The following is a 16,263-nucleotide window of genomic DNA, read 5'->3' as shown; positions in this document are numbered from 1 at the left end:
TCTCCCTTTTCTTTTCCATATTCAACTGAAAGTCAATGTTTCACTAAAGGAAGGATGTGTAATGTGTAACAGTTACCTTGCCAGAAACCTTAGGGCCTGTTTATTAAAGAGTGAAAATAGAATCCATTACAGTTAATCAGAGGGGAGCTGTTGTCTGGCATAGGATTTAGCATATGCTGGATTTTTACTCTTTGATATATATGCCCTGAAAAACCCTACACAAATGAAAAGAGCTGTGGCAAACCATGGTGAGCTGTATTTTCACTCCTTGATAAATATGCCCTACTGTAAGTAAATATGGGGCAGATTTATCCAAATGGGAGTTTAGAGTTTAAAGGAGAAGGAAAGACTAATAAAGAGTTAATGCCAAGCTGCAGGCATACCTTCAGTTCTCTCAATAGTGCCCTTAAGTCTCCCCATATTTCTCCCGTTCAGATGATCAGAAGCCAAACAGGAATAAAAAACGCTGAGCTGTGTAAAGAGGATTCCCATAATGCATCGCTCCTCCCTTGACTGTAGGACCGGGACACTGTAGGCAGCGCATACGCTTTGCAGTTTTCAGTGTTACAAGCACTCCCCCCTCCCCTACACAGAATCAGGAGTGATCAGAGCGAAGAACAGGCAACAGGCGAGCAGGCGCGCGCTGTGGGGAGCAGGGGGGTTTGAGAGTGTGGCGCTGCGGGTTGGGGGTGCGAGCGGGGTGTATTTTGGTTGTGCAGGGACGATGCTGGGGGAGCCGGGGGGAATTCCAACATGGCGGCCACCACAGGGTGAAAAGAGAGGAAAGTTTGAAGGCACATTTTGGGACAAGGGAGGGTTATTTAAAAAAAAAAAAATTGCCAATCTGCTACAGGCAAGGGGGCTCTACAATATATTAAGGGCTTTGGTAGAAGCCTTTCCTTGCTCTTTAATACATAAAAATTGTCTTACTTTCTGTTCATTCCTATGGGAGTTTTAGAAGTGTATCTATCAATAGGTGAATGGTAGAACCTTTGATAAACATTGATAAATACGCTTCTAAAAATCCCACTGGAATGAATAGAACAGGGGTGAGTTTTTATGTACTAAGCTCCAAATTCACATGTTGATACATCTGCCCCTATGTGGGGCACATTTACTAAAACTCTGTTTTAAAAAAAAAAGCTTTTTTGACGCATAGTAAATCTTGAAAATTATGAGATTTTTTTTTTCCTGCGACTTTTAGCGCTACAAAATTTGAATCAGGGGGAAAAAAAATCCAACCATTTGTTAATAGCCCCCTATGTCACAACTGAATTTAATGTATGGTTTTTAGATACTAGTACAAGTCCAGAAGTTTTAAAGCAGTTATTGTGCCTTGTTCACTATCTGCCCTGACTTTTATTTCGTTACCATAAAAAGAACTGCAAAGTTTTACAAGTGTCCTTCCCGCTGCCCAGTATAGTCCTTGGCACATACTGCTTCCTCCCTGACAAAGCAGCTTTCTTTTGTTGGTTAAATGACAAAGGAAGGGATGTTTATGGTGGAGGGTGTCACAACAGGCATGTTGCTTTTCTATAAATACAGCTATATTTATATATGTTTTTATAGAGAATTTGTGGTGTGCTTGAGGAAACAGCATCCGGGCTGATCTCAAAAGCTGGACAACAGTGTGTTTAAGGCTACTGATAATGAAGATAAAAGGAAACAGCCAGGCTGCTGACTGAGACCTTGGAATGCTTACAGTATTTAATGCCATAGTTCAAATAGCACAAGAAACCTATTTCAGGTGTATAGGAGGCCTTGATGTGGGGAGCGTCAGGGAGGCCAGCATCACGTTTTTTGATAAATATTAAATCTCTTACTTGATTCTGTGAATGAAGACTCAGTTGTGACCTTTTATAGTTGCCAAATGCAAGTGCTAAAGCACTAAGGGCCACAAAATCACACCCCTGTTTATTTACTAAATATTTGCATCTGGGGCCTTGCTGTGCTCTGCACCTAGAGTTAAGGTGGCCATACACGTGGCCATCTGACGATGTTTCGTACGACCATCGGTCGCACGAAACATCGTAAGATCCGCCACACACCATTCAGGGCTGAATCGGCAGGTAAGGAGGTAGAAACAATAGGATTTCTACCTCATTCTGCCGATTCAGCTGAAGGGAGAATTTTGGTCAGGCGCCTTCTATGGCGCCCGATCAAAATTTTCAAACTGGTCCGATCGGCGAGTCGTCCGATATCAGCAGCTTCCTGCGATATCGGTCGACTCGCCGACATGCCATACACGCACCGAATATCGTACGAAACGAGGTTTCGTACGATAATATCGGTGCGTGTATGGCCACCTTTAGACTTAAAGTCGGGCGTTTTACAGAGCTTATCTGTTTTATGCTATGTAACCTGTGTGAATAACGGCCCCTTGGCTGCACAGCTGCTTTGTTTATATAAACTATAGTAGTGTTTCTGAAGCAAACACACACCTTTTACCAGTGCAGCATAACTAGTTGCCCCACTACCACCACACTGTTTTTTTGTAGCCACAAAATGTGCACCTTATTCCTCAATAATTAATTAGTTACACCTTAACTCAATGAAGTCATTACAGTCAGTTTTTTTTCCTCTATCATTCGTACAATGAATACCTGCCATGTCAGCCTTTTCTCTATTTCCCTCCTTGTCTCCTTTCCCTTCCTTCTCTCCTATTGCTAAATGTCACAACAGTCCATTAAACAGATAATTGCTCAGGAACAGGAATTTTTACTCTGTATTATTAAATATTACTCATTACTAAGCTTAATACATTTAAACCTGGGCAGTTTTGGGGATGGACAATATGCCCAGCATCATGCCAATACAATTATACTTTCTGTGCATACTAAACTACAAGTCTGTTTTGTCTTGATTTAAATATTCCTCATCAAATTCTTAGCCTTGCACATTTCTTCAGTTTGTCGCTAGCACTAGAGCCCTCTGAGAGTTGCTGTTCATAGAATAAACCCAAGTAACCCCCATTACTGAATTCATGGCATGTCATTTATTTCTCTTCCCTGCAGATGACAGGGACTCTTTTTATATTTCATTTGACCTTTAATGAGGCCGGGTTTGTGTGTAACACTTGTTGAATGGTGTGCAGTTTTCTTTTATGTTGTCTATTCACAATATGTGTTGTGGATTGGGGCAAAAAGTCAGGCTTGTTTCCATGCTGTGTTCCAATATATAGGCGCAAAAATGGCCTTGTATAACATGCATATACCTTGTTCTTTTTTTCAACTGAGTGCCTGGGTCTAGAACAGGCTGAGTCAATGTTGGTCATTTTTGTCAAGATGTACCTGAGGCTTGGTGACACTGGTTATACATTTGGTAAAGTGCCAACAGCAGTGTGCAAAGGAAACCCAGAACATTATATGGGGGATCCAAACAAAAATAATGTCAGTCTCTGGTTGGTCACATTTCAAGAAACCCTTCAGAATGTTCCATGCTAAATTTTTCATGAAATTGTCCCCTTTCCAGATTTAACTTTGGTAGTTTAAACATAATTATACACAGTGGTTGTAAATAAATCCGACCAGAGGTTTTCTTTTGTTACCGCAAGGAAATCATTTTCGAGAAGTCTATTGGAGACAATTTCTTGCACAATTGCTATATTTTTAGCTTGGAAATGACCAGTGTTTCTTTCTTCCTGGAAACAAACTGAGTAAGGAATGTAAGTACACTATGTGGCCAAAAGTATGTGGACACCTGTCTGTCCAACATTTCAGTCCAAAACCAAGGGTATTAATATGAAGTTGATCCTCTCTTCGCTGTCAAAACACACATTATCCGCTACTCTTCTGGGAAGACTTCCATTCATATATAAGAGGTTGGGCACTGATATTGGGGATTATTACCTGCTCACATCTGTGTTCCAATTTATTCTATGGGTTAAATAATTTGATTTGCCCTCTTAAATGTAATAGCATGGGTTCTAGTATAGAGTTGTTTAATGTACTAGATTTATCTCAGGGCATTTTATTACTAAATGTACCAAAGACAGCAGAATGCGTTCATTCAGAAGAAGGCTTTATCATTTACTTTGTATCTGTAGCCATTTAAGCACCCTTTCAATACCCCATAGTACAGAGACACATGCCAGAGGCAGGTTGGAGACAGATGTAGAAGCTTCCCCTGGATAAAAGAAGGGAGAGAGAGAGCATAGAAATTACAGCCCTGCTCTCGGGCCAAACACACACACACACACACACTACATTACAACACAGGTTTATGAGCATATAACTGACACTATAACTGTCCAGAACTCTGTTTATATCATCTTTATAATGAGAGATTTATTTGGGGGGGCTGGTGTTTCTAACCTCCTGTTATGCCAGTGCTATTTAAAGGGGAACTCCATCCAAACACAACTTAAGCTTTTTGAAAAGAAAACATGATTTCAAACAATTTTGCATTACACATCATTTAAAAAATATGCAGACTTTTCATGATTTTTAATATGGTTTGCAACAGTTACTTAACTATAGACCCTTTTTTCCTGCTGATCTGGCTGACTACTTTAAAACAAAAAAGTAACAGTAGTTGACTGGCCTCCCATAGGACTCAATGGCTCTCTGCAGCTCCAACCTGGCCCAAGGAAAGTCACGATAACAAAGCTTTAATGAATCCAAAACTTTCGTACTCGTTGCGACAAATACGATTTTGTTGCACAAATTGTCGCAAAGTACGAAAAAGTTGTGGAAATTAATGAAAAAGTCGAAAAAAATACGCACAGTATTTGGAAACAATCATACTTTGATAAATGTGCCCCATGATGTCAGTAAGGACAGTAACATCACAGTGCAATGCATTGCAGGTTATGTAGTTCCTGCATGTTACAATTTGTAACATCAGTGCTTTAGTCCCTCCTCCCCTGCTAAGATTTCAAATGATGTAGAAAGAGATTAACTGTTTTATAGCTGGATTTCAGCATATAAAAATGGTATTTATTAATTCTTTTTGAAGGAACAGGTGATAGTGACATTAGGGGTTTCTGTCTTGTGTGGGGCTCTTTAACAAATTTTGGTTCAGAAGCCAGAGTTCCCTTTTATTAATCACCTTCAGTAAGAAAACAAAATTTATGATCCTATTACTATGCAGAGTATTCACATTTTAAATCAACAGTTTGATGCAAGCATTGTGAGAAGGCAGAAGATGTCTTTGCTTTTCTCTCTCTTAATGTTTTTCTATTTTTCCTACTTGCAGAATGGCTACTTTTCCCACCGCCCCAAAGAGAAACAGCGGACAGACAGCAACAACGAAAACTCTGTCCCTAAAGACTTTGAGAACATCGACAACAGTAATTTTGCCCCAAGGACTCAACGGCACAAGTACCAAACGGAGCTAATGAAGAAGCCTGTTAGCAAGCAGAAAGAACATATAAAGAGAAAGCTAGCCTTAGAGGCGAAGGTGAAAGAAAACTCTCTGCTGGGCAAAACTTCCAATGAGGTGTTACATTATGTTGGCAACACTTCCAAGAACACCAGCAACAGCAATCTGAAGGATTCCTACAAAAGCTCCAAGTCACACCACACCAAGAAAAGTGGCAGCAGCTCCCCTGAAATAAAGTACGAGCTTCCTCCTAAATGTGAGATAACTGGCAAGGAGGCAATATCAGCACTTTCTCGGGCCAAGTCCAAACAGTGTCGACAAGAAATTGCAGAGGTCTATTGCCAACATAAGCAAGGGAAGCTCATGCCAGAGAAAGTAACAAGGCTGTGTCCTCTGGAAGGTGAGATTTTTTTTTCCTTCTTGCCTCAATATCCTAGCACTGATCAATAGAGCTTGCAATCTAAAACTATATAATGTACAATAATAATCTTAAACTTCTAATTTTATAACCATTTTATATTGGACATATTGGAACATTCACATAAAGAATATTTCTGTAGAGTGTTTTTCCCCAGAACCTTGTTGAACAAAACATATAGAAATTAGTCTTTGCTCAGTGGACTGGCAAAACTTCCCGCAGTGCTCTGACATCTAAGTTAATGTTTCAGGGGAGTTCAGAGAATGGTACCAATGTTACAACAAGGTCTGCGGAACAGAAGCACATTGCATTGTTTTTTAAACAAGTACTTTAGGGGCTGTCAGAATGGAGAACTTAACCTGCTTTTTAAAGAGAAGTATGGTAAATTCTATAAATTAGTCATTAAGAGGAAGATGCTACCTAATATCAGTCAGACTAAATTCTTACTAATTTTTCCAGGTTCTGAACACCAATCATTTTATTTATGTCCTGGGAAATGTCCCAGTTTTTGGAACTGATCATCTGCCAATAGGGATTGCAATGTCTTTCTGTAACCAGAAAGCAATTCCCAATGTTTGTATCACCTGTGTGAGTTGTAGTTAGTGAAAAGTATCTTTTAATGCACAACAGAACTGTAATCATCACTGATGTTTGATGTTTAAAAGTAACTGGGGGGGGCATTAGTGGGTTGTGGCATCAGCTCCCAACTGGGGTGGAGGGCCCTGAGGTGGCAGGTCCGGTTCCTCCCAGGCACCCCAGTCCGACGCTGTCTTCTCCAAGAACACTTAATCATTTTGGACTTAGGGTCTGCTGTGAAAGAGCTGAGGTTTATGGGTTTATTGATAAAGCCAGTTTGGCAGATTAGGTTATTGCCGAAAAATATTAGGAAGAATGTGTATCAAGAGGCATACATTAGATATATTAGAGCCATCTCTTATGAAATACAGCAACCCCTCAAAAAGTGTACCTGCATATTATTTCCTTATGTTGGCACCTAAGGGCTTATAGAAATAAATTGCATTAATAAATACAGTTTAAATATTCAACAGTCCCCCATGGAACATTTTCAAGCTGTTAACTCTGGTGATAATTTGCATTTAGTTAATTCAAGATCAGCAATATAAAAAGTGTATTTGGGGGCAGGGATAATAATAGCTCTTCATGTACATTATGCTTTCTCATTAAATTGGGGACCTGGTGGCCTAGTTGCAATTAACTGGATGTCTAGACATCTGTTTTTTACATTTAGCTTATTTAAAGTGAAGTTTTTGGAACATGTTATATTTAAATAAGTGTTTAATACCCCATTATTAATAATAACTCATGGGTGGCCCAAGATCTGCTGAGAGTGTAAAACTCTGAAATAGTGCCTACTCAATACAAGGCTTAGGCTAGCCAACATCAATATAGGGCCAGAAAAAGAAAAATCTGTTAAAGACCTGGCACACGTTAGCAGTCATGAGAAACTGTATTACTGTATTTAATGCATATATTATTATTAACCTATTATTCTCTTATTTGTAATAAGGCTGAAGTCCTGTATTGAGGCAACATTCAGGTGACACCACCAGACTGTGCCACGTGAGATTAGACCAGTAGTGCACAAACTGTGGGGTTGTCCCTCCTGGGGGGCAGTGAAAGAGGGGCTCAGCCTGAAAACTAGTTGGGGTTAAATTTGGGATAATGCTTATTTACTGTCAGTATAGGGGGTGGACACTTACTAGCTGCCCTATAGAGTATATTCTTGGAATTATGGTAAATGGTTGACATGCCAGCATTTTCCTGAAACCTTGTTTTGAGCCAGCGTCGGACCAGGGCACCATGGGCACACCAGAGAACCTGATGATATCAAGGGCTCACCAACTGGAACCCTTAAATGTTTTCTTCTTGGTTAAAGAACACACTGTTATCCCCATGTTTATAAAATTCACTGTTTAGTGTAACATAATATAGCCAGGGTACTGGTTTTCAAAACAATTTGCCCACTAGGTGCCAGTTCACTGAAATCTATGGGAAATATTTTATATGGGGCCCTCCGAAGAGCCTGCTGGATCGATATCTGGCTGAAAAATGAGCAGATATTGACTCTGTTGGGGTGAAGACAGAATTGGCTTATTAACAGCCTGCATTTACTGTCATTGTGGGCAAATTGGGGAAAGGGCCCACTCAGGTTAGGGCCCAACAGAAAACATCCTGCTACGCTGGCAGGCCAGTCCAGCACTTTAAATATGAGCTAAGAGATGTCCAGTAAAAGCTGGTCTTCCCAGGGGGGCCTGAAACAAAAAAGTCTTCTCACCCAGTCGGTCAGACTGCCACACAATTTCCCAGCGATGCCGTTTATCTCCATTGCAGTCAAACAACATGCAGGTGTTCAGCGTGCCGAGTCTTATAAAGTCTCATGGCAGAAAGAGAGATTTGCGGTCTGTTTCCTGACGATGCCTGAACTTTAAATATTTACGCACCAGGTTAACAGATTCATTTATTATGTTTGTGTATAGAGCTGTGGCTTCCACTGAGATGTCATCTTCTATGCAATTCCCTTGCATTTAGCTACAGATGCACACTGGTTCAAAGCTACACAGACGCTAAATGTGGACATCAATCATGATAAACAATTCCATGGAGGGTGCTTGTCATAAAGTCTTACTGAGGCAGTCACATCTGCTCTTATCGATAGGAATTACCTTCTGCAATCTATTTCGTTTTATTTATTTTCCTATTGTTTTTCCTGTTTTGCCAAGAAAACTGTCTTGTGTGAGATATCTATAGATAAACATGATTAGATGAAATATTGAAAGCACAGAGGGAAAGCTGTTCCATACTCTGAAGCTGCTCTGATAAATATTTCCTTAAAACAAATGTTTTCAAAAGGGTATTAAAGGAGAAGGAAATGGGTAATCACTGGTGAGGGGGGCAGAATATGTGCTTCTAAGATTCTAATGTCTAACTCAGCGATCCCCAACCTCTTTTACCCGTGAGCAACATTTAAAAGTAAAAAGAGTTGGGGAGTAACACAAGCATGAATAAGTTACCTGGAGGTGCCAAATAAGGGCTATGATTGGCTATTTGGTAGCCCCTATGTGGATTGGCAGCCTATAGAAGGCTCTGTTTGGCTTTACACTGGGTTTTTATGCAACCAAAACTTGCCTCCAAGCCAAGTATTCAAAAAAATGAGCACCTGCTTTGAGGCCACTGGGAGAAACATCCAAGGGGTTGGTGAGCAACATGTTGCTCACGAGCTACTGGTTGGGGATCACTGCTCTAACTGGACAAGCCCAGGGCAGCAACCCTCTTCACTGAAACTGCACTGGCCTTGGATACTATTGTGGGAGCCAGGGGTATAAGTAGATGGCGCCAGGCCCTCCCGCAAAAAAACCTGGGAAGGGGTGGTTTATATACAAAGGTCCCCTCAACCGTTCGGTCTACTTCCTCTGTAGTTACACCACTGGTATGAACACTGGTAGGAGCATTAGTCCTAAGGGTGCCTAAGGGTGCCATAAGTGCCATATTAAGCAAACTCAACTTGCAATTGCTAGATCCAACTCACAGTTACATTCATTGCATTGGGTGCAGTTGCGATTAAAGCAGCTAAGAATGTGGGCACAATTATGCGGGGAGTTATGCCAACAAAATGCAGGATTATTATTGGTAACATAGCAATTACAAATAGACTTTGCACACTGCAATTGAGTTCAGAAATGATTCCTAGTGTTTCCAGACTCCAACATTCAATATGGCCACTATGTCTGGGGATAAGCAGGTCCACCACACACGCTTAAATATACAATTTATTGCAGATGTGGTGGTAGTTAGAGAGACAATTAGTTACACAGTGAGAATTTTCTTTTATTTATATATTATATTATATAAAATGTCACCTTTAAGATAACTTTTAGCATGTTTGCAACTTGTCTTCATTATTTTTACTTTTTTATAGTTTTTGAATTATTTGCCTTCTTTGTTGATGTTTCCAGCTTTCACATGGGGGTCACTGACCCTACTAGCCAAAAAACGTATTCTCATTGAGGCTACAATTTTATGTTAATTAGCTGGCTTCTGCTACATTGTTTTTAAAAGTCAAAACCAGAAGAAAGTATCGCACAGACACAGCATTCAGCATCAGTTATATTAAGAAATAACTTTAAATTCATTAACAAATTGTAATTAATTGATATTGGAAAGGTGTTCAAATGATTTATTGCATTCAACAGCATTATAATTCTGGGGTTTCCACCCCTTTTAAACTTAATGCCAGCTTCAGCACAGCTGCATAAATTCCAATAGTCGGCCTACAAAGGCTACTGAATTTTGTTCCATCTTTTTGTAATGTGATATATTTTAGTCACGTTCTCTGCTCACATTTATCTGCAGACATTTAATCCATTAGCCGACATGGCAGAAATGTTATGAAAAGCCATAAACAGTCTAACCCTGGCATTTAAGAGGGAATGCTTTTGCAGACTAAACACCATATCAATTTGATGCTCTATAGACTTTTTCTGTTGTAGTAAATTTACTTTGAATCTGCTAATTACAGAATAACCAAAACTAGAACAATATCAGCAGCAATGAAATAACAGCATGGTTCAGCATGGGGGGACAAGCTGTTTGTTGGTTTTTATTTTTTATAAGATATTTAGTTAATATCCCACACCCAGCATATGCAATTTAAAGGCTATAATACCTTAAAGAGACACTGTTGTTGTTAGTGTTTATTGTATAGTGGATAAAGTCCAGCCTGTTTGTATGTTCCCCCCATGCAGGCAACTCTGTGCAACATTGGAAAATAAAGCAATGTGTATGCCTTTCCAACTGAAATTCGCTTTGTTTCCGGTGTAAAGGCATTTCGGAGACATTAGTCGCCCTCGTTACCAGAGATTTATCATGAGCAACTAATCTCTCTATGGGGCAGAGAGATTAAGGGGTTACCTGGAAAGACAGACTCATAGAATACTTATCCTTGGCAAGTGCTTTTTGCTTGCCCCGCTACTGTAAAATCCTCCTACCTGTGCCTGCAGCCGAAAGCATTGAATACGCTCAGATAGGGCTGGAACTAGGGATAGGAAGAAGAGGCAGCTGCCTAGGGAGTAACGATTGGGGGGCACCAGGGAGGAGCCATCGCACCCACCCACCCACCCCTAGCCCCCCTCCCTGAACTGTGCATGCGTGCCAAAGAGGAAGCAGGGAAGGTGCAGGCACACGTAGCTGATATCTGATATAATGCAAGACTTTGCAGTTTCGTGTAAGTGTATTCAATCCTTTTGGGTGCAGGCACAGGTAGGAGGATTTTACATTAGTGGGGCATATTCCCTGGAAGCATTTTTCAGCTTGCCAAGAATACCCTACGTCTGACATTAGCCTAAAGGCTTCTGAAAGGTCAGGTTTCAAATCTGAAAATGGGTAGAATGAATTTTATTCATTGTGCACAATCCATACAAAATATCTGTTCCATCGCTTTGTGGAAAAACAATGGCATTATAGTCTCTTTTTGTATTAAGAGGAGACCACATTAATACTATTGCTATATTTTATTTAATTATTGTGGGCTTAGCCTAAAGGCCAGGTTGGGTAAGATTTGTCAGAATACCTGTTTGCTTTCCTAGATAAAACCAATAACCCATCTTGATATTTTAGGGTAAAAACATATTTGCTGACTTAGCTAACCAGCTTTGACTGATACACCTTTGTCTTCGTGTATCATGCCTAGGAAGTCAGGCAAAACCCAGATCCAATTTTGTGTTTGTGTTGGTTATTAGTAGGTCCAAAGGAGACATCGGTTCAAGTGGAATAGTGCAATATGGGCTCCTATGTATGTGGTCAAATTGTGTTAAAATCTGCCTGGTTATCATGTAGAACCTTTGGCCTTGTCCTGTCCGTGGCCACCATAAGGGTATGTAGCAGGTGAGGACATCTAACATTAGGTATCAGTCTGTCTTGTGTTTATATCAGCAAGTATCTAAAGTAAATTTAATAAATGATGGGGTTATGCTGAAGGTTTCCCTTTCTGAACAGTAACAGTTATTGTATCTCCCCATCAGTGTATAACCAGTATACAGTAGAAGCTTTATGGGGTATTAGCAGAAAACATGATTTTTCATAGGTGTTTGCAGATAGTATTTAGACAGGAGAAATTACTTTCGAGATCCATTAAAAGGAAAGCAGGACTAGCATTTAAAATAAAATCCATATTCTGAATGACTGCAAAATGTTCCCTTTTGTATAGTCCTGACAGTCATAAAAATATGTGAAATTGTGTCTTATGTTTTTATTACCTAGAAAAGCTACAGTTCTCTTCTTAAGTACTGAAACAACATATATTAGCTAGAATCAAATGCATTTTATATGTACCCAGGCAGGCACACTGCTGACATCACTTTGTGTTTCGGCAGCTTGTGAGTCACCTAATGTCCCCCACGCTTGGCAGCCCAGCCTAGCTACAACTATATCATGCTTCAGTATGAGGCACAGAGAAGCACGGCTCCATCCTAGCTCCATGCACCAGCCTAGCTACAACTATATCATGCTTCAGTGTGATGCACAGAGAAGCACGGCTCCATCCTAGCTCCATGCACCGGCCTAGCTACTACTATATCATGCTTCAGTGTGATGCACAGAGAAGCACGGCTCCATCCTAGCTCCATGCACCGGCCTAGCTACAACTATATCATGCTTCAGTGTGATGCACAGAGAAGCACGGCTCCATCCTAGCTCCATGCACCGGCCTAGCTACAACTATATCATGCTTCAGTGTGATGCACATACAGAGAAGCACGGCTCCATCCTAGCTCCATGCACCAGCCTAGCTACAACTATATCATTCTTCAGTGTGATGCACATACAGAGAAGCACGGCTCCATCCTAGCTCCATGCACCAGCCTAGCTACAACTATATCATGCTTCAGTGTGATGCACAGAGAAGCACGGCTCCATCCTAGCTCCATGCACCGGCCTAGCTACAACTATATCATGCTTCAGTGTGATGCACAGAGAAGCACGGCTCCATCCTAGCTCCATGCACCAGCCTAGCTACAACTATATCATGCTTCAGTGTGATGCACAGAGAAGCACGGCTCCATCCTAGCTCCATGCACCGGCCTAGCTACAACTATATCATGCTTCAGTGTGATGCACAGAGAAGCACGGCTCCATCCTAGCTCCATGCACCGGCCTAGCTACAACTATATCATGCTTCAGTGTGGTGCACAGAGAAGGACAGCTCCATCCTAGCTCCATGCACCGGCCTAGCTACAACTATATCATGCTTCAGTGTGATGCACAGAGAAGCACGGCTCCATCCTAGCTCCATGCACTGGCCTACCTGGGAAAATAAAGGGATGCACCGAATCCACGATTTGGTTTGGAATTTGGCTTTTTTCAGCAGAATTCTGATTCGGACAAATCCATGCTTCTGGGTGAACCGAATCATGCAAATTTTTGTTACATAAACACGGAAACTGACATTTTTTTCACAGCATGCTTATCCTAATTTGCATATGCAGATTCAGTTCGGTATTCGCCCGAATCTTTTGCAAAGGATTTGTTGTTCGGCCGGATCTTAAAATAGTGGATTTTGTGCATCCCTAATAAAATAGCAGCCAAGGCTGGTATTACAGGTATGTGATCCATTATCCGAAAATTCGTTATCCATTAAGCTCCGAATTATGGAAAGCCCATCTCCCGTAGACTGCGTTTTAATTAAATAATTCAGATTTTTAAAACTGATTCCCTTTTCTCTGTAATAATAAAACAGTACCTTGTATTTGACCCCAACTGATACAATTTATCCTTATTGGATGGAAAACAATCCAATTGGGTTTCATTAATGTTTTATTGATTTTTTAGCAGACTTAAGGGTTAGAGATCCAAATTACGGAAAGACCCCTTATCTGGAATACTCTTTGATATTGAGCATTCTGAATAACAGGTCTTATACCTGTACTAATTTACTGTAATGCCTCTTGTTCTGCCACAATTAGTTAGTTTACCTTCTCCATTCCCCTATAATCTACCCCCATGGTCTGCCATTGACATCATGGCTTTACAACATTGCTCCTCCCATTTATGTCACTATTTTCCCCCTCATAAGTCATTGGTCTGTCGCCAGCATGCCCCGCTGGTTAGTCTATGATTCTAAAGGTAACAACCCCAGGCATTGGTCAAAATGACACCTACTACATGTTAGTAAATCCGCTCACTATTGAAGTACATGCAGTGCTATGCAGCTACACTGATTTTGCTGGAGAAAACACAAGTTTGTGCTATTATTTTTATGCTGGGAAAAGCCCTGTAAATCAAAGAGCCCAGAGGTTATTATTTACTGAAGAAGGAAGCCGTTTTGGTTTCTGTAAATAATCTGGGAATATAAAAATAACTCTGACCTTGCAGACCAGATGCCATTTCCAGTAATATACAATGCAAGTTACCTATGCACAGAAAATAGTCTTGTAATATTCCCAAATGTATTTTTTTTTTTTTGTACATAAGTTTTTTTTTAGAGAGATTCTGAGGTGATGGGCCAAAATTAAAGCTAATCCAGTTAAACATAGGGCTGTAACAAAATTTGAAGTTCTAGTGGCCCTTTAAAGTAGGTGTAACATAACAATAGACAAAGGGGCTGATTTACTAACCCACGAATTCGAATCCGAATTGGAAAAATTCCGATTGGAAAACGAACATTTTGCGACTTTTTCGTATTTTTTACGACTTTTCGGAAATTATCGCGACTTTTTCGTTACCAATACGATTTGCGCGAAAAAACGCGAGTTTTTCGTAGCCATTCCGAAAGTTGCGATTTTTTTCGTAGCGTTAAAACTTGCGCGAAAAAACGCGAGTTTTTCGTAGCCATTCCGAAAGTTGCGATTTTTTCGTAGCGTTAAAACTTGCGCGAAAACTTGCGCTTTTTTCGTAGCGTTAAAACTTAAAAGGCGCGACGTTTTGCGCAAGTTTTAACGCTACGAAAAAATCGCAACTTTCGGAATGGCTACGAAAAACTCGCGTTTTTCCGCAAAAATCTTATTGGTAACGAAAAAGTCGCGATAATTTTCCGAAAAAAATCGCAAAATACCGATCATTACGAAAAAAACGCAATCGGACGCATTCGGCCCGTTCGTGAGTAAGTAAATGGGCCCCAAAGAGTTTTTTCCAATGAATCAGACATTTGCTTTTAAGCAGAAGACCAATAAATGTTACAAGCTGATTAATTGCTAAGAGTTACTAGAACTAGAGCAAACTTGGCACTGCGAAAAGTTCACATCTTATTTAGAGAATCAGGGGAGCAGCCACTCCGGGGAACCTTATTTATTTGCACCTGTAAGTTATAAAAAGCTTGTTACTTTACATAAAATAAGTTTTCTAATCTGATTTCACCTTGCATTAAGCAACTTTTAGCTATAAACCACTGTTTAATAGCCATAGACCTACCCTCATTGTATCCTTTTTTATGTAAGATAACAGGTTTAGGCAAGCGGTGTAGCAGAATGGTAAGGAACTATAATGGACAAGGACAGGGAGAAGGATCATTTGGTGAAAACTGCAACAATTACTGCAAACTCCATATTTAGTGATAGACAAATACAATCAGATGACCACCTACACAGGTATGGGATGCGATATCTGGAGACTCGTTATCCAGAAAGCTCTGAATCAGGAAGGCCATCTCCCATAGACTCTATTTTAATGAAATGTCTAATTTTAAAAGATTATTTCCTTTCTCTGTAATAATAAAACAGTGCCTTGTACTTGATGGTAACTAAGCTGCATGAGTCCATATTGGTGGCAAAACCATCCTATTGGGTTTATTTCATGCTTAAATAATTTTACAGTAGACTTAAGATAAGATTATTATCCAAATTATGAAAATAATTCAAGCATTCTGAATAAAAGGTCCCATACCTGTAAATTGTACTCAGTGTCCCTGGAAAAGCAGCAGTTTTGCTGCTATAGCTGTGCCATATTCTCATATATCCTTAAGCTAAGTAGGGTCCTACCAGGTGTTCAAACACAAAGATATATAGCGCTATAAACACTAGAGGGTACTGTGATCTAGCAGCCATGCTGGGTAGATCACCAGGCCCGGATTTGTGGAGAGGCCACAAAGGCCCGGGCCTAGGGCGGCAGAAGTTTAGGGGCGGCATGCCGCCCCGCCGCAAGAACATTTTTTAATTTTGCTCCCATACGGAGCAGTCGGGACCTCTCCCCACTGCTCCGTATGGGAGTTAAAAAGAGCGTTCGCGCATGCGCTGGCGCTTTGCGCATGCGCAATGGGGAGCTGGCGCTTTGCGCATGCGCACCGGGGGCGCGCTTGCGCATGCGCACTGGGGGCACGTTTGCGCATGCGCATGGGGGACTCCCACAGGGGCGGCCTCGGGGCGCACCAAAGAGAAATCCGGCCCTGTAGATCACTACTACACATGACTCTCATTCCCAGCTAGTCTTGGTTGATTAGTGAAAATAAAGGGTCTCCGAGTAAAACTATAACTCTCACATACACTTTCTGTATAAATCTTGGGTAGCGGTGGTTCTTA

The 16,263-nt window shown here is 40.7% G+C and overlaps 1 protein-coding gene across 2 annotated transcripts in view; it reads left to right on the top strand.

The window, feature by feature from the left end:
- Positions 1-16,263, top strand: part of xylt1 (xylosyltransferase I) — a 188,135-nt gene that overhangs the window by 91,958 nt on the left and 79,914 nt on the right. For both annotated transcript variants that reach the window (NM_001126940.1, XM_012970086.3), the window contains 1 exon segment: positions 5,197-5,722. In NM_001126940.1, the coding sequence (NP_001120412.1) occupies positions 5,197-5,722 (526 nt within the window).

Source organism: Xenopus tropicalis, chromosome 9, assembly GCF_000004195.4.
Source record: "Xenopus tropicalis strain Nigerian chromosome 9, UCB_Xtro_10.0, whole genome shotgun sequence".
Taxonomy (NCBI): Eukaryota; Metazoa; Chordata; class Amphibia; order Anura; family Pipidae; genus Xenopus; species Xenopus tropicalis.
The sequence above is the reverse complement of the archived record's forward strand: the minus strand, read 5'-3'. Positions and strand labels throughout refer to the sequence as shown.